This window comes from Bufo gargarizans, chromosome 6, assembly GCF_014858855.1.
Source record: "Bufo gargarizans isolate SCDJY-AF-19 chromosome 6, ASM1485885v1, whole genome shotgun sequence".
NCBI classification, from domain to species: Eukaryota; Metazoa; Chordata; class Amphibia; order Anura; family Bufonidae; genus Bufo; species Bufo gargarizans.
In genome coordinates, this window is record NC_058085.1 from 211605904 (window position 1) to 211632580 (window position 26677).

Below are 26677 nucleotides of genomic sequence, written 5' to 3' on the forward strand. Positions count from 1 at the left end.
AGTTATTTGATTGTGTTCAAGTCAGGGCTCTAGTGGGGGGGCCACTCGGTACATTCATATAGTTGTCACTAAGCCACTCTTATCAGTGTGTTTAGTTATTGTGATGTTGGAGGGTAAACCTTTGACCCACTCTACTCTAAAAAATGCCAGTTGCCACCAATAAAGTCACAATAGCATTTATAATGTTGCAGAACTGGGTTTTTCAACTTTTTAATCCCAGAAAACTGGAGTAGGGGGAATGATCAATTCCCTCCTTTGTTCTTTGATCTTGGCATAATGCATTCTGCTATAAATGGCAGTCCACACTGTCTAAAAAACTGTTTAAAGTTTTACATTCCTTGCTATCAGATTTATTCACATGTGGTAGATTTGACTGAAAATGTATTCCTTACATCAGTACAGGATTGTTTTGTTGGCAAGCATGTGGATTTCTTCATGAATGGGACAGTGTCAGAAATGTCTGCAATAAATCTGCTGTCTGTGAATTCCCCCTAATAGCTACAAAGTTGCACAATTACAATCTTTTGACTTTTAGAATGACTGCTCACCTTTCAGAGATGCAACATGTGACAAGGCTTGGGCATAGCTGGCAGTGTTTAACAAAGCTCCTGGCAAACAAGCTGGAAAGAATGATGTTGCTGGAGGAACTGCTCTATCATGGGACAGACACCTGTTAAACAAAAACAAAAAAAATATAGGTAAACATAGTGAATACAGTAACCTACCCTAAAAATAGAATTTTTTTTTTTTGATCTTTATAGAATTGACAGTTGCAAGAAAAAGTATGTGAACCCTTTGGAACAATATGGATTTCTACACAAATAGGTCATAAAATGTGATCTGATTTTCATCTAAGTCACAACAATAGATAATCACAGTCTGCTTAAACTAATAACGCACAAATAATTAAATGTTACCATGTTTTTATTGAACACACCATGTAAACATTCACAGTGTAGGTGGAAAAAGTATGTGACCCCCTAGACCAGAGGTCAGCAACCTTCGGCACTCCAGCTGTTGTGAAACTACAATACCCAGCATGCTCCATTCATTTCTGTGAGAGTTCTGAGAAGAGCAGAGGAAGTATGCATGCTGGGAGTTGTAGTTTCACAACAGCTGGAGTGCCGGAGGTTGCCTACCCCTGCCCTAGACTAATGACATCTTCAAGAGCTAATTGGAGTGAGGTGTCAACTGGAGCCCAATCAATGAGATGATATTGGAGGTGTTGGTTACAGCTGCCCTGCTCTAAAAAACAAACAAAAAAACAAACACATGCACCAGTTCTGGGTTTGCTCTTTACAAGAAGCATTGCCTGATGTGAATGATGCCTCACACAAAAGAGCTCTCAAAAGACCTATGATTAAGAATTGCTGACTTACAGTCATGTGAAAAAATTAGGACACCCTTTGAAAGCATGTGGTTTTTTGTAACATTTTTAATAAAAGGTTATTTCATCTCCGTTTCAACAATACAGAGAGATTAAAGTAATCCAACTAAACAAAGAAAACTGAAGAAAAGTCTTTTCAAGATCTTCTGTAAATGTCATTCTACAAAAATGCCTATTCTAACTGAGGAAAAAGATAGGACACCCTTGCCCCTAATAGCGAGTGTTACCTCCTTTGGCTGAAATAACTGCAGTGAGACGATTCTTGTAGCCATCTACCAGTCTTCGACATCGGTCTGAGGAAATTTTACCCCACTCCTCAATGCAGAACTTTTTCAGCTGTGAGATGTTTGAGGGGTTTCTTGCACGTACAGCCCTTTTCAAGTCACCCCACAGCATCTCAATGGGATTCAAATCTGGACTTTGACTTGGCCATTCCAGGACTCTCCATTTCTTCTTTTTCAGCCAATCTTTGGTTGATTTACTAGTATGTTTTGGGTCATTGTCATGTTGCATGGTCCAGTTCCGCTTCAGCTTTAATTTTCTAACTGATGGTCTCACATGTTCTTCAAGCACCTTCTGATACACAGTAGAATTCATCATGGATTCTATGATGGTGAGCTGACCAGGTCCTGCTGCAGCAAAGCAGCCCCAAACCATGACACTTCCACCTCCATGCTTCACAGTTGGTATGAGGTTCTTTTCTTGGAATGCTGTGTTTGGTTTACGCCAAACATGTCCTCTGCTGTTGTGTCCAAATAATTCAATTTTGGACTCATTTGTCCAAAGAACATTATTCCAGAAGTCCTGGTCTTTGTCAACTTTATCTCTGGCAAATGTCAGTCTGGCCTCGATGTTTCTCTTGGAAAGCAAAGGTTTCCTCCTTGCACACCTCCCATGCAAGTTAAACTTGTACAGTCTCTTTCTGATTGTAGAGGCATGTACTTCTACATCAACAGTAGCCAGAGCCTGCTGTAGTTCTCGAGATGACACTTTAGGGTTTTTGGAGACCTCTTTTAGCATCTTGCGGTCTGCTCTTGGGGTGAACTTGCTGGGGCGACCAGTCCTGGGCATGTTGGCAGTTGTTTTGAAAACCCTCCACTTGTAGACTATCTTCCGGACAGTGGAATGGCTGATTTCAAAATCTTTTGAGATCTTTTTAAATCCCTTCCCAGACTCATAGGCTGCTACAATCTTTTTTCTGAAGTCCTCTGACAGCTCTTTTGCTCTCACCATGGTGCTCACTCTCACTTCAACAGTCAGGAGCACACCAAACTAAATGTCTGAGGTTTAAATAGGGCAAGCCTCATTCAACATGCAGAGTAACAATCTACTAATTATGTGCACCTGGTGTGATATACCTGTGTGAGATCTGAGCCAATTTAAGAGGGAATACATGTGAGGGTGTCCTATCTTTTTCCTCAGTTAGAATAGGCATTTTTGTAGAATGACATTTACAGAAGATCTTGAAAAGACTTTTCTTCAGTTTTCTTTGTTTAGTTGGATTACTTTAATCTCTCTGTATTGTTGAAACGGAGATGAAATAACCTTTTATTAAAAATGTTACAAAAAACCACATGCTTTCAAAGGGTGTCCTAATTTTTTCACATGACTGTACATTTATAACCCTTTCCAGCTTTATGCATCTCCAAAAGCCTTGCTGTTCATCAGTCCACAGTAAGACAAATTGTCTATACATGGAGAAAGTTCAGCACTGCTGCTACTCTTCCTAGGAGTGTCCGTCCTGTAAGTCTCTGGCATATGCTAACATCCCTGTTAGCGAATCTACGATACGTAAAACATTAAACAAGAATGGATTTCATGGGAGGATACCACAGAGGAAGCCACTGCTGTCCCAAAAAAACATTGCTGCAAGTTTACAGTTTGCAAGAACACCTGGATGTTCCGCAGCAGTACTGGCAAAATATTCTGTGGACAGATAAAACCAAAGATGAGTTGTTTTGAAGAAACACACAACACTGTGTGTGGAGAAAAAGAGGCACAGCACACCAACATCAAAACCTCATCCCAACTGTGAAGTATGGTGGTGGGGGCATCATGGTTTGGGGCTGCTTTGCTGCGTCAGGGCCTGGTCGGATTGCTATCATCGAAGGAGAAATGAATTCACAAGTTTATCAAGACCTTTTGCAGGAGAATGTAAAGCCATCTGTCCACCAGCTGAAGCTCAATAGAAGATGGGTGTTGCAACAGGACAACGACCCAAAGCATAGAAGTAAATCAATAACAGATTGGCTTAAAGGGTTTCTACCACTTGAATATCACATATTTGGTGTTCAGACACTAGCGATTCGCTAGTGTCTGTTCTTGCCTACAAGCTAATTATCACATTAATCCGGGCTGCCGATACCTCAAAAAAAGCACTTATATCTTTATGCAAATGAGCCTCTAGGTGCTATGCAGGCGTTTTTCTAAGCACCTAGAGGCTCCGTCTACCTTGCATTTTGCCGCCCTGCGCCTCGCTCCAGCACGCCCATCTCTCACTGTAATCGATCCTCCCCCTGCTTCAGCCTTCCGAAATCCCGCGCCTGCGCCGTCCGTCGCGGCATTCGGCGCAGGCGCAGTCAATGTCTGACCGCTTGCTGCTGGGCTTCGTCTGTCCCACGGAGCTCTGTGACGTCATCGGCGCAGGCGCAGTTGAAATGTCTGAGCAGGGAGCGGTCAGACATTGACTGCGCCTGCGCCGAATGCCTCCGAATGCCGCGACGGACGGCGCAGGCGCGGGATTTCGGAAGGCTGAAGCAGGGGGAGGATCGATTACAGTGAGAGATGGGCGTGCTGGAGCGAGGCGCAGGGCGGCAAAATGCAAGGTAGACGGAGCCTCTAGGTGCTTAGAAAAACGCCTGCATAGCACCTAGAGGCTCATTTGCATAAAGATATAAGTGCTTTTTTTGAGGTATCGGCAGCCCGGATTAATGTGATAATTAGCTTGTAGGCAAGAACAGACACTAGCGAATCGCTAGTGTCTGAACACCAAATATGTGATATTCAAGTGGTAGAAACCCTTTAAACAGAAGAAAATATGCCTTCTTGAGAGGCCACTGAAAGAGTCCTGACCTCAACCCGATTGAGATGCTGTGGCATGACCTCAAGAAAGTGATTCACACCAGACATCCCAAGAATATTGCTGAACTGAAACAGTTCTGTAAAGAGGAATGGTCAAGAATTACTCCTGACCGTTGTGCACATCTGATCTGCAAGTACAGGAAATGTTTGATTGAAGTTATTGCTGCCAAAGAAGGTTCAACCAGTTATTAAATCCAAGGGTTCACATACTTTTTCCACCTGCACTGTGAATGTTTACATGGTGTGTTCAATAAAAACCTGGTAACATTTAATTATTTGTGTGTTATTAGTTTAAGCAGACTGTCATTGTCTATTGTTGTGACTTAGATGAAGGTCAGATCATATTTTATGACCAATTTGTGCAGAAATCAATATAATTCCAAAGGGTTCACATACTTTTTCTTGCAACTGTAACTCACTCCCATAACTACATTGGGAAGTAAATAAAAACAGTTTATATTCTTTAACCCCTTAAGGACCCTGCCATTTTTCACCTTAACCCCTTAGGGACCGGGCTAATTTCCTCCTTAAGGAACCAGTCCATTTTTTGCAAATCTGACCAGTGTCACTTTATGTGGTAATAACTTTAAAACGCTTTGACTTATCCAGGCCACTCTGAGATTGTTTTTTCGTCACATATTGTACTTCATGACACTGGTAAAATGGAGTAAAAAGATAATAATTTTTATTTATAAAAAAATACAAAATTTACCAAAAATTTAGAAAATTTACACATTTTTAAGTTTCAATTTCTCTACTTCTATAATACATAGTAATACCTCCAAAAATAGTTATTACTTTACATTCCCCATATGTCGACTTCATGTTCGGATCATTTTGGGAATGATATTTTATTTTTTGGGGATGTTACAAGGCTTAGAACATTTTCAAAAACCGACTTTTTAAGGACCAGTTCAGGTCTGAAGTCACTTTGTGAGGCTTACATATTAGAAACTGTGGCGAAACCAACCTCGCCACTGGGTTTTGGAGGGGGCTTTTTAAAAGCCTCTTGCCTCAGGATTATGGCCCATAGTAACTTTTAAACCCCTGAGCCTATTCCAGGGAATTTTGGATAGGTTTGTCCCCCAAGTTATACTGTTTAAATTGATGTAAGTTATATGTATGGACAATGTAACCTCACAAAGTTATAACAACTTATAATAAGTGTAACTTGTCAGCTTGGGAGGAATATGCTGGGTGTGGTTCTATCATCCCATTGTGTGTTTAAATGGTGATGTCTGTCCTGTTGTCTCCACATGTGTATTGGCGATCTCCCTTTTGTCCTGAGAGATAATTGGATTGTCTTCGGTCGTCTCCGGGACAGAGAGGAGGAAACCATGATGCATTGTGGGGATATGTTGTATCTGTCCTGTGTCGCAGTCTCCCTTCTGGTCTTCTAGGGGGCGGGAACGATGGGTTGCTGTATTTACATTGTGTGTGTTGTGAATTACTGATTGGTTGGATTTCAAAACCCTGTGGGCAGTACTATGTTTGGTTTTTATCAATAAAAGAGGCTGTACTTGAAGTACAGTCAGAGCACTGCTTGACCCTCAACACGGAGCCTTGTCTCGTTATTGGGGGGATTCCCTGTATGCTGTTGGAGACTGATTGCCAGGAGTGTAAGCTGACTGAATGCTTTTCCTGTTCGTCTGCTGACAGTTATTTGCGAGGTTCCAGTATGGAGTGCTATTTTGTATCCAGTTCGGGAGGTTGGTGTTCTGCAGTAGCTGTGCCTGTCTCTCGGAAAGGGGCATATCGCCTAAACGGATTTTAACCCCTTGTCTGCTGAAACGGTCCGTTACAGAAACCACCCAAAAATGACCGCATTCTAGAAACTAAACCCCTCAAGGTATTTAAAACTAATTTTACAAATGTTGTTAACCCTTTAGGTTTTCCACAAGAATTAATGGAAAATAGAGATACAATTTCAAAATTTCATTTTTTTTGCAAATTTTCCATTTTAATATTTATTTTCCAGTTACAAAGCAAGGGTTAACAGCCAAACAAAACTCTATATTTATGGCCCGATTCTGTAGTTTACAGAAACACCCCATATATGGTCGTAAACTGCATTACGGGCACGCGGCAGGGCGCAGACGGAAAGGAATGCCATACGTTTTTTGGAAAGCAGATTTTGCTGGACTGTTTTTTTTACACTATGTCCCATTTGAAGCCCCCCAGACGCACCCCTAGAGTAGACACTCCCAATACGTTACCCCATTTTAGAAACAACAACCCTCAAGGTATTCAAAACTGATTTTACAAACTTTCTTAACCCTTTAGGTGTTCCACAAGAATTAATGGAAAATAGAGATACAATTTAAAAATTTCACTTTTTTATCAGATTTTCCATTTTAATATTTTTTTCCAGTTACAAAGCAAGGGTTAATAGCCAAACAAAACTCAATATTTATGGCCCTGATTCTGTAGTTTACAGAAACACCCCATATGTGGTTGTAAACTGCTGTACGGGCACACGGCAGGGCGCAGAAGGAAAGGAATGCCATACGGTTTTTGTAAGGCAGATTTTGCTGGACTGGTTTTTTGACACCTTGTCCCATTTGCAGCCCCCCTGATGCCCCCCCTAGAGTAGAAACTCCAAAAAAGTGACCCCATTTTAGAAACTACGGGATAGGGTGGCAGTTTTGTTGGTACTAGTTTAGGGTACATATGAATTTTAGTTGCTCTATATTACACTTTTTGTGAGGCAAGGTAACAAAAAAATAGCTTTTTTTGGCACAGTTTTTTTTTGTTATTTACAACATTCATCTGACAGGTTAGATCATGTGGTATTTTATAGAGCAGGTTGTCACGGACACGGCAATACCTAATATGTATACTATTTTTTATTTATGCAAGTTTTACACAATGATTTCATTTTTGAAACAAAATAAATCATGTTTTAGTGTTTCCATAGTCTCAGAGCCATAGTTTTTTTTCAGTTTTTGGGCAATTATCTTGGGTAGGGTATGATTTTTGTGGGATGAGATGATGGTTTGATTGGCACTATTTTGGGGTGCCTGTGACTTTTTGATAGCTTGCTATTACACTTTTTGGGATGTAAGGCTACTTTCACACTGCCGTTTTTGGGTCCGCCTGTGAGATCAGTTTCAAGGCTCTCACGAGAGGCCCAAAACAGATCAGTTTAGCCCCAATGCATTCTGAATGGATAAGGATCCGTTCAGAATGCATCAGTTTGGCTCTGTTCCGCCTCCATTCCGCTCTGGAGGCGGACACCAAAACGCTGCTTGCTGCGTTTTGGTGTCCACCTGGTGATGCGGAGCCAAACGGATCCATCCTGACTTACAATGTAAGTCAATAGGGACGGATCCGTTTACATTGCCATAATATGGCGCAATTGTAAACGGATCCGTCCCCCATTGACTTTCAATGTAAATGGTAATAATATTCTCTATAAAAATATCACATGAACTAACCCCTCAGGTGAATACCTTAAAAAAAAAAAAAATGGTGTAAAAAAAAGCCAATTTTGTCACCTTAGGCAACTTTCACACCTGCGTGGTACCTGCACAGACGGATCCGCACCTAAACGCAGGTGTAAAAGTAGTCTAAGGTGACCAAAAATTGCTTTTTTTACACTTTTTTTTTTGTTTTTTTTAAGGTATTCACCTGAGGGGTTAGGTCATGTGATATTTTTCTAGAGAATGTTATTACGGACGTGGCGATTCCTAGTATGTATACTTTTTTTTATTTTTTTTCAGTTTTTGGGCGATAATCTTGGGTAGGGTACTATTTTTGCGGGATGAGATTACAGGCACTATTTTGGGGTGCATATGACTTTTTGATCGATATTACACCTTTTGTGATGTAAGGTGACCAAAAATGTCTTTTTTTACACCTTTTATTTTTTTTCAGTGTTCACCTGAGGGGTTAGGTAATGTGATATTTTCATAGAGCAGGTTATTATGGATGCAGCGATACCTAATATGTATACTTTTTTTATTTATGTCAGTTTTACACAATAACAGCTTTCTTAAAACAAAAACAAAAAAAATATGTTTTAGTGTCTCCATATTCTGAGCCATAGTTTATTTTTTATTTTTTGGGCGATTGCCTTAGGTAGGGGCAAATTTTTTTGTAATATTCTAAAACAAGAATATATAGCAATATGGTGAATATTCAAAAAATAAAACGAATATAGAGCAATTTAACTAATATAGTGCTATAATCTTCTTTGTCTAATAGTTGTAATTTTTTTGTCATCTCAAGTTCAGATTGTAACAAAAATTAACTATAAAAAAATTGATTATAGCACTATATTAGCTAAATTGCTCTACATTCATTTTTTTGAATATTCGCTTTATTGCTATATATTAGTGTTTTAGAATATTACAAATATTCAAAACAACTAATATATTCAATATAGTGCTATGACTCATTGGCCCACAAGCAAGAAGCAGGGAGGAATCATGTTTTTACTCGGCAATTGAAAAATGTGTGATAAAAATTTGCATTATGAAAATTTGCATATTATGCGATCATTACCTTGCCGATTTTCATTCTACAAAACATTTGGGAAATATTGCGAATTTGAATATGACCCCTGACGCTCATCACTAGTGGGGAAACAGTTACTTTGCACCAGTATGACAGGCAGGTGACACGAGTCACTCTTAGATTCAGTACACACTTCACTTATTTGGTGAGTTACGGGGCCATGTTAGCATCAGAAATAAAGAATCTTGCAGTGGCCCAAGATTCTACTATAGTGTGAAAGAGCACACTCCTTTTACACAATCAGTTGATTCCACATAGATTTCTACAGAACCTGTTCTGTTACACGCTGATACGAGTGGAGCAGGTGTCAGCGCTAAGTTTGTGTTGAAGTCACTGCTTATTTTTCAATTTTTCTGATCTGTCACAAGAACAATCCCCAACAAACTGACCCTATCTTTTGAGCATCCACCTTCACAATGTCAGCATTTGATCAGTAATCAATCAGTATTGCTAAGACCAAAAAACAAAACAAAAACAAAAACAGGAGTGGATCCAAAACAGAGATGATACATAATTGGAATATTTGCATGTCTCATATGTATTGTACCCACTTCTGCTTTTGGCTTCCAAACCATGAGCAAATCTTGATGCACAATAATGACCATGTGATAGAGGCCTTATGGATGCTCTAAAACAGGATCCACTGTGCTTTTAATTTTTCCATTCTTCTGACAGATCAACAGGGACAACAAGGTCAACAAGGTCAAACAGGGACACTAGTGATCTCATCACAGAGTGGTGAGTGTGGCAACAGTGAGATGAGTCAACAGAGTGGACCCGTCAGAGTCGGGAGGGTGGCAACCACTTGAGAAGTCAACACAGTGGCCCAGTCAGAGCGGTGAGGTGGCAACAGCATGAATGGTAAACACAGTGTCCCAGTCACAGAGTTGGAAGGGTGGCAACCACATGAGGAATCACCACAGTGGTCTATTCACAAAGTGGGGAGGGTGGCCACCGCATGAGGAGTCAACACAGTGATCCAGTCACAGAATGGGGAGGGTGGCAACTGCATGAGGAGTCAACATAGTGACCCAGTCACAGAATGGGGAGAGCAGAAACTGCATGAGGAGCCGACACAGTGGACCTGCCACAGAATGGGGAGGTGGCAACAGAATGAGGAGTCAACAGAGTGGGGATAATGGCAACCGCATAGGGAGTCAACATAGTGGCCCAGTCACAGAGTGGTGAGGGTGGGTGGCAACTGCATGAGGGGTCAACACATTGACCCCGTCATAGTGGTTAGGGTGGCAACCGCATGAGTGAACACAGTTGCACAGTCAGAGTGGTAAGGGTGGCAACCGCATGAGAAGTCAACACAGTGGCCCAGTCACAGAATGGTGAGGGTGGCAACTGCATGAGGAGTTACCATCACAGAGTGGGAAGGCGGGGGGGGGGGGCAACAGCAGTTGCAGTAACAGCACAAGATAGTGGCCATGGGAGAAGATGGCAGCAGATGTTTGGCATCAGGCAGGTGGCAGAATTAGAAGGGTGGCTAAATCACATGAAGAAGAAACTGACCTATTTTCACAATACTTTGGTGTGGAACCTAGAATGATCTAGTCTGATGCATCAGGCACTGGTGCATGGAAAACCTGGCTGATCTACACCTGTTTCAACTTTAAAAAGGTTAGTCTCTAAACATTTTGGGTGGAATGGCTAGTTTTCCTCATTAAACACCCGCTCTGATGCCACACTACTGGCCTGGCAGGAAAACTTGTCCAGGTATGCCACCACGTGCTGGTTCATGTTCTGCTCCATGTCCTGATGCTGCTGGGTGGTTTCTTAAGTAGGCGGGTGAAGAAAGGTGCTTATTATAGACTCCAGACTTAAGTTACTACTGATGGAGCTGCTTCTGTCCCCCTCCAGCAGTCGTGGCATTTGAGCATGAGCGCAGAGGTCCCCCCCGGTCAGACCCTCATGAGTATGGCCGATGGCGAACATAGGAGGCGGCCAAATAGCAAGACTCCCATTTCGGACCAGTAGTGAGGGTCTAACATGGTGGAGAGCGAGTAGTCATCCTTTTGTCGAATAGTGATATTACGGCTGCCGCTTCGTAAGCAACTCAGCATGCATCTGGCCATTTGCGCAAGGGACTTTGAGGGTCTCCTGCCTCCATCTCCACTGCATACTGCCACGGTGTGTCAGGGTCATCTGTCTGGCCTTCCTCATCGCACTCCAGCTCCTCCTGCTCCTCTCCTGTCATGTGTGCAGATAAACCACCCATTTCTGTGAATGTCCTCCTCCACCATTTCAGTGCCAATAGGGCTCATGGGGCTGTGAGATGTAGGCCCAACATCTCCTGTCCTCTGGCCATAACGATTTATTAGCATCCGCTCCAGGACATGAAAGGGTGGAATGATTTTGATAATCTGGTAGTCCTGGCGATTGACAAATAAATTGGCCTCCTCAAAGGACCTGAGCAAACAGCAGGTGTCACGCATGAGCTGCCACTTGCTAACATTAAAGTTACACACGGGAGTGCTCCTGTCCGTTTGCATCATCAAAAAATTGTTCATGGCCTTCCTCTGCTCCAATAGTCTGTCCAACATGTGGAGGGTGGAAACGAGGAGTAAGAGGAGGAGGAGGAGCATCAGTACCAGTAGATGATGGGAAGGAAACACAGCTCCCTTTTGCTTAGGTGGGGGAGCTTTGACTGCTGGAGAAGGTGTGCGGGCCACTGGGAGATGCATCGGCTGCTGCATCAGGCTGTACAACAACATTAGCACTAAGACCACTCTATGGTGACTCTGCTTGTGTTGACACAGGGCTGTGGTGTCAAAATTGGCACCCTGGACATTCTTCACCCTTTGCCCACAGATTCTCTACACGGCCACGCAGACATCCTCCGGCGACTTGATGAAAAATGTTCACACCGGTGAATATAGCATTTTCCTCCCACCACTGCGTGAGGACCACCTGCTGCCTCTATGAACCCGTGCACCGCTAGTTGTTTCTGGACAGGTAGGCTCCTGAGTAGCAGATGGTCTACACCAGGCATGTCTGGCTTCAGACCTCACACTGCTGCCACCCTGCTGACTCACAGCCACGCTATGACCCTGTTGGCTCAGCCACTGCTTCAGTCGCAAGCTGCCACCCTCATCTTATGATGATGATGAAGCCCCCTCTTCACCCGACTCTCATGTACGATCAGCTACATCATCATTCACTACTGTCTGCACATCACTGATGTCACCCTCGCAACACCTGTTTTCACATGACTCTCATTAATATTTGCCCACCTACCAGAGGAGTAGCTGCTGAATGTCCTCAATAAGCTTGTTCTTGCTGAAAAGCTCAGCAGAGCCTAAAGCATACAATACTTCCCAAGCAGAAGGAACAGAAAATGAAAGAGGTAGGTTCAGGACAGGTGGAGGCACCTTAAGGAGCTTGTGCCTTAGCCATGCCAACTACGCATGGTGTCAGAGGAACCCACTGACTCCTGGCTGGGGGCGTCTGATGTCAGATGTTGTTGAAGATCGAGTTAACCATTCAAAGACAGCTGGGTTGCTGGTCAAAACACAACCGCTGGATGACAATGGCAGCTCTGGCCTGTCACTGCGCCTGCTGCTACCCCCCCTCTCCCCCCCCCCCCCACACTTCTGCTGCTACTTCTACCAGCTCTAGAAACATTTTTACCACTGCCCATTCCCTTAGAAGGCTCTGGCACTTGTCTGTCAGACATACTGTACTGTAAGTGTAAAATAGCAGTAGTGCCAGGCCGCAATTTCACCCCAGAATCAAGGATCAATGGATTTTCTTATGTAGAAAATAATGTAAACACCCAAAAATCTGTGGTATCAGACAGCAATTTTACCTTAATTACACAATTAAGGATTAACAGATTTACGTATGTATAAAAGAATGTAAACACCCCAAAATCTGTAGTATCAGACCACAATTTCACCCCAATAACAGAATCAAGGATTAATGTAATTAGTTATGTATAAAATAATGTGAACAACCTAAAATCAGTAGTATTAGAAAGCTTTGTAACCCCAATTAGTGCAGCAAGATATAATAGAATAGCTAATCTATTAGCCAAGCTTTGTATTGTTCAGTTGGTCCCTGCTCTCTTACCTATAGTGTGGATAAAGCCTCCCAATTACATCCCTACACTATCGCTAGTCCCTGAACTGTTCAAAAGTAATATTTCTTTTAAATAAAGTGTTTCCGAATCAGTCTCCCTAGTGCCTGTAACGTCTTTCCCTGCACTAAGTTCACTGGAAAATGACAGAGACCAAGCAGGATGAGGCTTTTTATAGGGCTGTGACATTATAATGGCTGGCTATCTACTGTTTGGCTGGCTGCACTGCATTATGGATGATAGCTCATTCCTTGGCTTCTTATTTTCTCTTTCTAACATGTGCAGCAGCCATTTTCGAAACATTCTACTTGTCAATGTCGATTCGCTCAATGGCGGCTGCATGTATTACAAAGTGAAAGTAAGAAGCCCAGGACCTTGATATGAACCATAATGCCATGCCAAACTTTACTATTGACTTACATTGATTTTCATGCCTAATCAGGTTTGTTCAGTTTGTGTCCGGCCCCAAAACCCAACTGAACTGAACTGATGCATTCTAATGTATCCTGACTAGAGTTGAGCGAACACCTGGATGTTCGGGTTCGAGAAGTTCGGCCGAACATCCCGGAAATGTTCGGGTTCGGGATCCGAACCCGATCCGAACTTCGTCCCGAACCCGAACCCCATTGAAGTCAATGGGGACCCGAACTTTTCGGCACTAAAACGGCTGTAAAACAGCCCAGGAAAGGGCTAGAGGGCTGCAAAAGGCAGCAACATGTAGGTAAATCCCCTGCAAACAAATGTGGATAGGGAAATGAATTAAAATAAAAATTAAATAAATAAAAATTAACCAAAATCAATTGGAGAGAGGTTCCATAGCAGAGAATCTGGCTTCCCGTCACCCACCACTGGAACAGTCCATTCTCAGATATTTAGGCCCCGGCACCCAGGCAGAGGAGAGAGGTCCCGTAACAGACAATCTGGCTTCATGTCAGCAGAGAATCAGTCTTCATGTCATAGCAGAGAATCAGGCTTCACGTCACCCACCACTGTAAGAGTCCATTTTCATAAATTTAGGCCCAGCACCCAGGCAGAGGAGAGAGGTCCCGTAACAGACAATCTGGCTTCATGTCAGCAGAGAATCAGTCTTCATATCATAGCAGAGAATCAGGCTTCACGTCAGCCACCAATGCAACAGTCCATTGTCAGATATTTAGGCCCAGCACCCAGGCAGAGGAGAGAGGTCCCGTAACAGAGGATCTGGCTTCATGTCAGCAGAGAATCAGTCTTCATGTCATAGCAGAGAATCAGGCTTCACGTCACCCACCACTGTAAGAGTCCATTGTCATAAATTTAGGCCCAGCACCCAGGCAGAGGAGAGAGGTCCCGTAACAGACAATCTGGCTTCATGTCAGCAGAGAATCAGTCTTCATATCATAGCAGAGAATCAGGCTTCACGTCAGCCACCAATGCAACAGTCCATTGTCAGATATTTAGGCCCAGCACCCAGGCAGAGGAGAGAGGTCCCGTAACAGAGGATCTGGCTTCATGTCAGCAGAGAATCAGTCTTCATGTCATAGCAGAGAATCAGGCTTCACGTCACCCACCACTGTAAGAGTCCATTGTCATAAATTTAGGCCCAGCACCCAGGCAGAGGAGAGAGGTCCCGTAACAGACAATCTGGCTTCATGTCAGCAGAGAATTAGTCTGCATGTCATAGCAGAGAATCAGGCTTCACGTCAGCCACCACTGCAACAGTCCATTGTCATAAATTCAGGCCCAGCACCCAGGCAGAGGAGAGAGGTCCCGTAACAGACAATCTGGCTTCATGTCAGCAGAGAATCAGTCTGCATGTCATAGCAGAGAATCAGGCTTCACGTCAGCCACCACTGCAACAGTCCATTGTCATAAATTCAGGCCCAGCACCCAGGCAGAGGAGAGAGGTCCCGTAACAGACAATCTGGCTTCATGTCAGCAGAGAATCAGTCTGCATGTCATAGCAGAGAATGAGGCTTCACGTTAGCCACCACTGCAACAGTCCATTGGCATATATTTAGGCCCTGGCACCCAGACAGAGGAGAGGTTCATTCAACTTTGGGTAGCCTTGCAATATAATGGTAAAATGAAAATAAAAATAGGATTGAATGAGGAAGTGCCCTGGAGTCCAATAATATATGGTTATGGGGAGGTAGTTAATGTCTAATCTGGACAAGGGACGGACAGGTCCTGTGGGATCCATGCCTGGTTCATTTTTATGAACGTCAGCTTGTCCACATTGGCTGTAGACAGGCGGCTGCGTTTGTCTGTAATGACGCCCCCTGCCGTGCTGAATACACGTTCAGACAAAACGCTGGCTGCCGGGCAGGCCAGCACCTCCAAGGCATCAAAGGCTAGCTCTGGCCACGTGGACAATTTAGAGACCCAGAAGTTGAATGGGGCCGAACCATCAGTCAGTACGTGGAGGGGTGTGCACACGTACTGTTCCACCATGTTAGTGAAATGTTGCCTCCTGCTAACACGTTGCGTATCAGGTGGTGGTGCAGTTAGCTGTGGCGTGTTGACAAAAGTTTTCCACATCTCTGCCATGCTAACCCTGCCCTCAGAGGAGCTGGCCGTGACACAGCTGCCTTGGCGACCTCTTGCTCCTCCTCTGCCTTGGCCTTGGGCTTCCACTTGTTCCCCTGTGACATTTGGGAATGCTCTCAGTAGCGCGTCTACCAACGTGCGCTTGTACTCGCGCATCTTCCTATCACGCTCCAGTGCAGGAAGTAAGGTGGGCACATTGTCTTTGTAGCGTGGATCCAGCAGGGTGGCAACCCAGTAGTCCGCACAGGTTAAAATGTGGGCAACTCTGCTGTCGTTGCGCAGGCACTGCAGCATGTAGTCGCTCATGTGTGCCAGGCTGCCCAGGGGTAAGGACAAGCTGTCCTCTGTGGGAGGCGTATCGTCATTGTCCTGCCTTTCCCCCCAGCCACGCACCAGTGATGGACCCGAGCTGCGTTGGGTGCCACCCCGCTGTGACCATGCTTCATCCTCATCCTCCTCCACCTCCTCCTCATCCTCGTCCTCCTCGTCCTCCAGTAGTGGGCCCTGTCTGGCCACATTTGTACCTGGCCTCTGCTGTTGCCAAAAACCTCCCTCTGAGTCACTTCGAAGAGACTGGCCTGAAAGTGCTAAAAATGACCCCTCTTCCTCCTCCTCCTCCTCCTCCTGGGCCACCTCCTCTTCCATCATCGCCCTAAGTGTTTTCTCAAGGAGACATAGAAGTGGTATTGTAACGCTGATAACGGTGTCATCGCCACTGGCCATGTTGGTGGAGTACTCAAAACAGCGCAACAGGGCACACAGGTCTCGCATGGAGGCCCAGTCATTGGTGGTGAAGTGGTGCTGTTCTGTAGTGCGACTGACCCGTGCGTGCTGCAGCTGAAACTCCACTATGGCCTGCTGCTGCTCGCACAGTCTGTCCAGCATGTGCAAGGTGGAGTTCCACCTGGTGGGCAAGTCGCATATGAGGCGGTGAGCGGGAAGGCCGAAGTTACGCTGTAGCGCAGACAGGCGAGCAGCAGCAGGATGTGAACGCCGGAAGCGCGAACAGACGGCCCGCACTTTATGCAGCAGCTCTGACATGTCGGGGTAGTTGTGAATGAACTTCTGCACCACCAAATTCAGCACATGCGCCAAGCAAGGGATGTGCGTCAAATTGGCTAGTCCCAGAGCTGCAACGAGATTTCGCCCATTATCACACACCACCAGGCCGGGCTTGAGGCTCACCGGCAGCAACCACTCGTCGGTCTGTTGTTCAATACCCCGCCACAACTCCTGTGCGGTGTGGGGCCTGTCCCCCAAACATATGAGTTTCAGAATGGCCTGCTGACGTTTACCCCGGGCTGTGCTGAAGTTGGTGGTGAAGGTGTGTGGCTGACTGGATGAGCAGGTGGAAGAAGAGGAGGAGGAAGCCGAGAAGGAGGAGGTGGCAACAGGAGGCAAAGAATGTTGCCCTGCGATCCTTGGCGGCGGAAGGACATGCGCCAAACAGCTCTCCGCCTGGGGCCCAGCTGCCACTACATTTACCCAGTGTGCAGTTAGGGAGATATAGCGTCCCTGGCCGTGCTTACTGGTCCACGTATCTGTGGTTAGGTGGACCTTGCTACAGATGGCGTTGCGCAGTGCACACTTGATTTTATCGGATACTTGGTTGTGCAGGGAAGGCACGGCTCTCTTGGAGAAGTAGTGCCGGCTGGGAACAACATACTGTGGGACAGCAAGCGACATGAGCTGTTTGAAGCTGTCTGTGTCCACCAGCCTAAATGACAGCATTTCATAGGCCAGTAGTTTAGAAATGCTGGCATTCAGGGCCAGGGATCGAGGGTGGCTAGGTGGGAATTTACGCTTTCTATCAAATGTTTGTGAGATGGAGAGCTGAACGCTGGCGTGTGACATGGTTGAGACGCTTGGTGACGGAGGTGGTGGTGGTGGTGTTGGTGGTACATCCCCTGTTTGCTGGGCGGCAGGTGCCAACGTTCCTCCAGAGGCGGAGGAAGAGGCCGAGGCGGCAGCAGCAGAATAGGCCGAGGCGGCAGCAGCAGAAGAGGTAGCAGGGGGAGCCTGAGTGACTTCCTTGGTTTTAAGGTGTTTACTCCACTGCAGTTCATGCTTTGCATGCAGGTGCCTGGTCATGCAGGTTGTGCTCAGGTTCAGAACGTTAATGCCTCGCTTCAGGCTCTGATGGCACAGCGTGCAAACCACTCGGGTCTTGTCGTCAGCACATTGTTTGAAGAAGTGCCATGCCAGGGAACTCCTTGAAGCTGCCTTTGGGGTGCTCGGTCCCAGATGGCGGCGGTCAGTAGCAGGCGGAGTCTCTTGGCGGCGGGTGTTCTGCTTTTGCCCACTGCTCCCTCTTTTGCTACGCTGTTGGCTCGGTCTCACCACTGCCTCTTCCTCCGAACTGTGAAAGTCAGTGGCACGACCTTCATTCCATGTGGGGTCTAGGACCTCATCGTCCCCTGCATCGTCTTCCACCCAGTCTTGATCCCTGACCTCCTGTTCAGTCTGCACACTGCAGAAAGACGCAGCAGTTGGCACCTGTGTTTCGTCATCATCAGAGACATGCTGAGGTGGTATTCCCATGTCCTCATCATCAGGAAACATAAGTGGTTGTGCGTCAGTGCATTCTATGTCTTTCACCGCTGGGGAAGGGCTAGGTGGATGCCCTTGGGAAACCCTGCCAGCGGAGTCTTCAAACAGCATAAGAGACTGCTGCATAACTTGAGGCTGAGACAGTTTCCCTGGTATGCATGGGGGTGATGTGACAGACTGATGGGGTTGGTTTTTAGGCGCCATCTGTGCGCTTTCTGCAGAAGACTGGGTGGGAGATAATGTGAACGTGCTGGATCCACTGTCGGCCACCCAATTGACTAATGCCTGTACCTGCTCAGGCCTTACCATCCTTAGAACGGCATTGGGCCCCACCATATATCGCTGTAAATTCTGGCGGCTACTGGGACCTGAGGTAGTTGGTACACTAGGACGTGTGGATGTGGCAGAACGGCCACGTCCTCTCCCAGCACCAGAGGGTCCACTAACACCACCACGACCATGTCCACGTCCGCGTCCCTTACTAGATGTTTTTCTCATTGTTATGGTTCACCACAACAACAAATATATTATTTGGCCCAATGTATTGTATTCAAATTCAGCGGGATATAAATTTGAGGCCTAGTATTTAGGCGCTGGGTGACCGGTATGGATTTAGTGACAGAATTAGACTTGGAAATGCACAGAAGCGTGTGTGTGAAGTTATTCTGAATGACCCTATGTGCACCTTGAATATTATATACCCTTTTTGGGATAGATTTCAAATAGCTCTGATATAGCAGGAACCACTAAATTATGAAATTGCTAAATTGGGAATTGTACTTCAACCCAGAACAAAAAATGTGCTTTGACGGACACTAAATAACTTTCCCAGCTACAACAGGACAGCGGTAACGAGAGATTTAGCGGGATATAAATTTGAGGCCTAGTATTTAGGCGCTGGGTGACCGGTATGGATTTAGTGACAGAATTAGACTTGGAAATGCACAGAAGCGTGTGTGTGAAGTTATTCTGAATGACCCTATGTGCACCTTGAATATTATATACCCTTTTTGGGATAGATTTCAAATAGCTCTGATATAGCAGGAACCACTAAATTATGAAATTGCTAAATTGGGAATTGTACTTCAACCCAGAACAAAAAATGTGCTTTGACGGACACTAAATAACTTTCCCAGCTACAACAGGACAGCGGTAACGAGAGATTTAGCGGGATATAAATTTGAGGCCTAGTATTTAGGCGCTGGGTGACCGGTATGGATTTAGTGACAGAATTAGACTTGGAAATGCACAGAAGCGTGTGTGTGAAGTTATTCTGAATGACCCTATGTGCACCTTGAATATTATATACCCTTTTTGGGATAGATTTCAAATAGCTCTGATATAGCAGGAACCACTAAATTATGAAATTGCTAAATTGGGAATTGTACTTCAACCCAGAACAAAAAATGTGCTTTGACGGACACTAAATAACTTTCCCAGCTACAACAGGAAAGCGGTAACGAGAGATTTAGCGGGATATAAATTTGAGGCCTAGTATTTAGGCGCTGGGTGACCGGTATGGATTTAGTGACAGAATTAGACTTGGAAATGCACAGAAGCGTGTGTGTGAAGTTATTCTGAATGACCCTATGTGCACCTTGAATATTATATACCCTTTTTGGGATAGATTTCAAATAGCTCTGATATAGCAGGAACCACTAAATTATGAAATTGCTAAATTGGGAATTGTACTTCAACCCAGAACAAAAAATGTGCTTTGACGGACACTAAATATCTTGCCCAGCAACAACAGTACAGCGGTAACGAGAGATTTAGCGGGATATAAATTTGAGGCCTAGTATTTAGGCGCTGGGTGACAGGTATGGATTTAGTGACAGAATTAGACTGGGATATGCACAGTAGCGTGTGTGTGTGAAGTTATTCTGAATGACCCTATGTGCACCTTGAATATTATATACCCTTTTAGGGATAGATTTCAAATAGCTCTGATATAGCAGAAACCACTAAATTATGAAATTGCTAAATTGGGAATTGTATTTCAACCCAGAACAAAAAATGTGCTTTGACGGACACTAAATAACTTTCCCAGCCACAACAGGACAGCGGTAACGAGAGATTTAGCGGGATATAAATTTGAGGCCTAGTATTTAGGCGCTGGGTGACAGGTATGGGTTTAGTGACAGAATTAGACTTGGAAATGCACAGTAGCGGGTGTGTGTGAAGTTATTCTGAATGACCCTATGTGCACCTTCAATATGATCTACCCTTTTAGGGATAGATTTCAAATAGCTCTGATATAGCAGAAACCACTAAATTATGAAATTGCTAAATTGGGAATTGTATTTCAACCCAGAACAAAAAATGTGCTTTGACGGACACTAAATAACTTTCCCAGCCACAACAGGACAGCGGTAACGAGAGATTTAGCGGGATATAAATTTGAGGCCTAGTATTTAGGCGCTGGGTGACAGGTATGGGTTTAGTGACAGAATTAGACTTGGAAATGCACAGTAGCGGGTGTGTGTGAAGTTATTCTGAATGACCCAATGTGCACCTTCAATATGATCTACCCTTTTAGGGATAGATTTCAAATAGCTCTGATATAGCAGAAACCACTAAATTATGAAATTGCTAAATTGGGAATTGTATTTCAACCCAGAACAAAAAATGTGCTTTGACGGACACTAAATAACTTTCCCAGCCACAACAGGACAGCGGTAACGAGAGATTTAGCAGGATATAAATTTGAGGCCTAGTATTTAGGCGCTGGGTGACAGGTATGGGTTTAGTGACAGAATTAGACTTGGAAATACACAGTAGCGGGTGTGTGTGAAGTTATTCTGAATGACCCAATGTGCACCTTGAATATTATATACCCTTTTAGGGATAGATTTCAAATAGCTCTGATATAGCAGAAACCACTAAATTATGAAATTGCTAAATTGGGAATTGTATTTCAACCCAGAACAAAAAATGTGCTTTGACGGACACTAAATAACTTTCCTAGCCACAACAGGACAGCGGTAACGAGAGATTTAGCAGGATATAAATTTGAGGCCTAGTATTTAGGCGCTGGGTGACAGGTATGGGTTTAGTGACAGAATTGGACTTGGAAATACACAGTAGCGGGTGTGTGTGAAGTTATTCTGAATGACCCAATGTGCACCTTGAATATTATATACCCTTTTAGGGATAGATTTCAAATAGCTCTGATATAGCAGAAACCACTAAATTATGAAATTGCTAAATTGGGAATTGTATTTCAACCCAGAACAAAAAATGTGCTTTGACGGACACTAAATAACTTTCCTAGCCACAACAGGACAGCGGTAACGAGAGATTTAGCAGGATATAAATTTGAGGCCTAGTATTTAGGCGCTGGGTGACAGGTATGGGTTTAGTGACAGAATTGGACTTGGAAATACACAGTAGCGGGTGTGTGTGAAGTTATTCTGAATGACCCAATGTGCACCTTGAATATTATATACCCTTTTAGGGATAGATTTCAAATAGCTCTGATATAGCAGAAACCACTAAATTATGAAATTGCTAAATTGGGAATTGTATTTCAACCCAGAACAAAAAATGTGCTTTGACGGACACTAAATAACTTTCCCAGCCACAACAGGACAGCGGTAACGAGAGATTTAGCGGGATATAAATTTGAGGCCTAGTATTTAGGCGCTGGGTGACCGGTATGGATTTAGTGACAGAATTAGACTGGGATATGGCCAAAAAATAACCACACTATTGCTGGTTAAATGCACTTGGTGACGGGCGCAGCTTGCCCCTGATGTAGTATATGGCCAAAAAATGAACAGACTATTGCTGGTTAAATGCACTTGGTGTCACAGCTTGACCAACCACACTACTGAGGGTTAAATGCACTTGGTGACGGGCGCAGCTTGCCCCTGATGTAGTATATGGCCAAAAAATAAACAGACTATTGCTGGTTAAATGCACTTGGTGTGACAGCTTCACCCTGATGTAGGCTTTAGCCAAAAAACAACCACACCATTGAGGGTTAAATGCACTTGGTGACAGGCGCAGCTTGCCCCTGATGTAGTATATGGCCAAAAAATGAACAGACTATTGCTGGTTAAATGCACTTGGTGTGACAGCTTCACCCTGATGTAGGCTTTAGCCAAAAAACAACCACACCATTGAGGGTTAAATGCACTTGGTGACAGGCGCAGCTTGCCCCTGATGTAGTATATGGCCAAAAAATGAACAGACTATTGCTGGTTAAATGCACTTGGTGTGACAGCTTCACCCTGATGTAGGCTTTAGCCAAAAAACAACCACACCATTGAGGGTTAAATGCACTTGGTGACAGGCGCAGCTTGCCCCTGATGTAGTATATGGCCAAAAAATGAACAGACTATTGCTGGTTAAATGCACTTGGTGTGACAGCTTCACCCTGATGTAGGCTTTAGCCAAAAAACAACCACACCATTGAGGGTTAAATGCACTTGGTGACAGGCGCAGCTTGCCCCTGATGTAGTATATGGCCAAAAAATAAACAGACTATTGCTGGTTAAATGCACTTGGTGTGACAGCTTCACCCTGATGTAGGCTTTAGCCAAAAAACAACCACACCATTGAGGGTTAAATGCACTTGGTGACAGGCGCAGCTTGCCCCTGATTTAGTATATGGCCAAAAAATGAACAGACTATTGCTGGTTAAATGCACTTGGTGTGACAGCTTCACCCTGATGTAGGCTTTAGCCAAAAAACAACCACACCATTGAGGGTTAAATGCACTTGGTGACAGGCGCAGCTTGCCCCTGATGTAGTATATGGCCAAAAAATGAACAGACTATTGCTGGTTAAATGCACTTGGTGTGACAGCTTCACCCTGATGTAGGCTTTAGCCAAAAAACAACCACACCATTGAGGGTTAAATGCACTTGGTGACAGGCGCAGCTTGCCCCTGATTTAGTATATGGCCAAAAAATGAACAGACTATTGCTGGTTAAATGCACTTGGTGTGACAGCTTCACCCTGATGTAGGCTTTAGCCAAAAAACAACCACACCATTGAGGGTTAAATGCACTTGGTGACAGGCGCAGCTTGCCCCTGATTTAGTATATGGCCAAAAAATGAACAGACTATTGCTGGTTAAATGCACTTGGTGTGACAGCTTCACCCTGATGTAGGCTTTAGCCAAAAAACAACCACACCATTGAGGGTTAAATGCACTTGGTGACAGGCGCAGCTTGCCCCTGATTTAGTATATGGCCAAAAAATGAACAGACTATTGCTGGTTAAATGCACTTGGTGTGACAGCTTCACCCTGATGTAGGCTTTAGCCAAAAAACAACCACACCATTGAGGGTTAAATGCACTTGGTCGCAGCTTGGATGCACTTGGTCGCAGCACCGCACAAGACACAAAATGGCCGCCGATCACCCCATAAAAATGTGACTGACAAACGGTCTGGGCAGCCTAAAAACAGTGAGCAATTGAGGATCAGCAGCTCAATGATCCACAGCTGCAGATCGATCAGTTAATCAAGTCCTTTGGAGGAGTTAATCTGCCTAATCTCGCCCTACTGTCGCAGCTGCAACCTCTCCCTACGCTAATCAGAGCAGAGTGACGGGCGGCGCTATGTGACTCCAGCTTAAATAGAGGCTGGGTCACATGGTGCTCTGGCCAATCACAGCCATGCCAATAGTAGGCATGGCTGTGACGGCCTCTTGGGGCAAGTAGTATGACGCTTGTTGATTGGCTGCTTTGCAGCCTTTCAAAAAGCGCCAAGAAAGCGTCACAAAAGCGCCAAGAAAGCGACGAACACCGAACCCGAACCCGGACTTTTACGAAAATGTCCGGGTTCGGGTCCGTGTCACGGACACCCCAAAATTCGGTACGAACCCGAACTATACAGTTCGAGTTCGCTCATCCCTAATCCTGACCAGTTTTGTCCCCATTGACAATGAATAGGGACAAAACTGATCTGCCGGATCTCAAACCTGAATTAAACATACAGATATGAAAGTAGACTTAATTTGTTAGTTTATACATAGAATTGCTGTGCCTCAGTATTAAAGAGTGGTGTAATTTCACAGGAATATGGGGGAGGTATATAAACGGCCACTAGTATAATTTGGTAATGAAACACAGAACAGTTAATACATACATATACATGCATATTAACTGTTCTGTGTTTCATTACCAAATGATACTAGTGGCCGTTTATATACCTCCCCCATATTCCTGTGAAGTTCTCAAAAAAGTATTATCCTTCACTTCCAAATTTCCAGATCTGCCATTTCTCATAATTGGTGATTTTAATATGTTCTTGGACAAATCCCTAGATAAATTCCAATCTGATAGTGGGGCCTCTGACCCTTCTCTATCCTCATTTGCCAAGACGGTTGCTGAAATAGACTTGTATGATTTGTGGAGGTCCAGAAATCCCGGTGTGAAGCAATACTCCTGCTACTCGTCATCACATAGTTCTCTTTCTAGGATAGATCTCGCTGTGGGATCTAAGGGAGTGCTAGATAAGGTCCAGGATGTTAGGTACTTACCCCATAGTATTTCTGACCACTCCCCGTTATTGGTAGTACTGGATTTAGAGAGAGTTATTTGGTCCGAGACAACCATGGCAGCTAAACCCTTTTTGGATCCAGTTAGTTGATACTGGCACTGTGATATCTGCTGCTCTGACTGACTTTTTTTTTTACCAATAATGAAGGTTCGGCTAGTCACTCCATTATCTGGGATACAATGAAAGCTTATATTAGAGGGACATACATTAAACGGATTAGTTCTCATAAACCAAAAACAGGGCACTTACGACAGAACTGCTGGATAGAGTTCAGACTACGGAAGCTAAATACATCTCTGACCCCTCCCTAGAAAATTCCTTGCACTGGACAGAGGCGCAAGATCTACTGAAGGAACATTTGATTAGTAGGGCTGGGGACAAACAATTTTGTAAGACTCAATATTATTTTATGGAAAGGGAATGTACCGGCCACCTACTAGCTACTATTATTAAGACCCAATCAGGCCCATCTTGTGTATTGGGAATCACTAATAAAATTGGCGTACAGGTATTGGGAGATGATAACATATTGAACATATTCCATGAGCACTATGCAGATGTCTATGATAACATATTGAACATATTCCATGAGCACTATGCAGATGTCTATGATAACATATTGAACATATTCCATGAGCACTATGCAGATGTCTATAAGTCCAGACTAGGGATTGACTGTAGTGACAGAGAGCAATACCTGTATAATATCTAGATGCCGAGCCTGTCTGATGATCAGAGGTTATTACTTGATGGGGACATTCAATTGGAATAGATGGTATTGGCAGTGCAGTCACTTCCTACCGGAAAAGCACCTGGGGGCGATGGCTAACCTGTGGAATTCTACAAAAAACATCAAGAAGTTTTGCTCCTGCATCTCCTACAGGTGTTTAATGAATCTTATAGGGCAGGTATTTTACCTAGCTCGATGAGAGAAGCATTGGTGGTGGTGATCGCTAAACCAGATAAGGATCTCAATATAGTAGATTCATATAAACCCATCTCACTCTTAACAGTAGATATAAAAGTGTTGGCCAAGGTACTTGCTAATAGGCTCTTGAATGTTATATCCCACATTATACATGGAGATCAGTGCGTGTTTATGCCAGGAAAATCCACGTCATTAAATCTCAGGCATCTGTTACTCAATATTCAGATGAGGGGAAAAGAATGGGATGTAGGATGCCCTGCACTGGTCTCCTTAGACGACGCAAAGGCCTTTGATAGTGTTGAATGGGAATACTTATGGGCGGTTATGACAAAACTAGGATTCGGCCCTGGATACATTAATTGGGTAAAATTGCTCTATAGTCAACCGAGAGCTAGGCTGCGAATACATGGTAAGCTATCCCCAATGATGACACTGGAGAGAGGCACCAGACAGGGATGCCCTTTGTCACCCCCTGCTGAATGCCATTGCTATAGAGCCCCTGGCTTGTTTTTTGCGTTCTACACCACTGATTTGAGGTCTGGAGAGGGGGACGGTGGAGGAAAGAGTCTCGCTATATGCAGACAATATGTTATATTATGTGAGTGATCTGACATCATCAATAGATCCCATTATATCGTTAATCTCAGACTTTGAAAAAAAACTGTCTGGTTTATTAATAAATTGTTATTCTTCCACTGTCCCCTATTCCGGAATCTTTTTTGCTTAGATCATGTTACCTGAAAGTGGTCTCCTCCTTTAAATATCTTGGAGTCACTATTTCAGCACAGTCTCGATCTTATGTAGCGAATAACCTAGTACCACTAATGGACAGATTTAAACAGAAAGTGGTTGTCACGGATGATCCGTGAGAATATTAAACCATCCTCACAATATTATCAATATTACTATCCCTTACCGATCAATGGGCCTATTAAACAGTCCTTATTTCCATAGGGGCCCCCAGAGCTTACAATCTGATTACTCAGAGCGTCTCCTTCTATGTACCCAGATCACAAAAGGGTCCTTTTGTTCAAGTCAGTCAATAGAGGCCAGCATGCTTCAGACTGTCTATTACAGCTAAAACTGGAA

At 44.3% G+C, this 26677-nt stretch overlaps 1 protein-coding gene across 1 annotated transcript in view; it reads right to left on the reverse strand.

Moving 5' to 3' along the window:
* Positions 1 to 26677, reverse strand: part of DRGX (dorsal root ganglia homeobox) — a 420041-nt gene that overhangs the window by 144036 nt on the left and 249328 nt on the right. The window contains exon 6 of the mRNA XM_044296692.1: positions 549 to 652. Within this exon, the coding sequence (XP_044152627.1) occupies positions 549 to 652 (104 nt within the window). The remainder of the gene's footprint in view (positions 1 to 548; positions 653 to 26677) is intronic.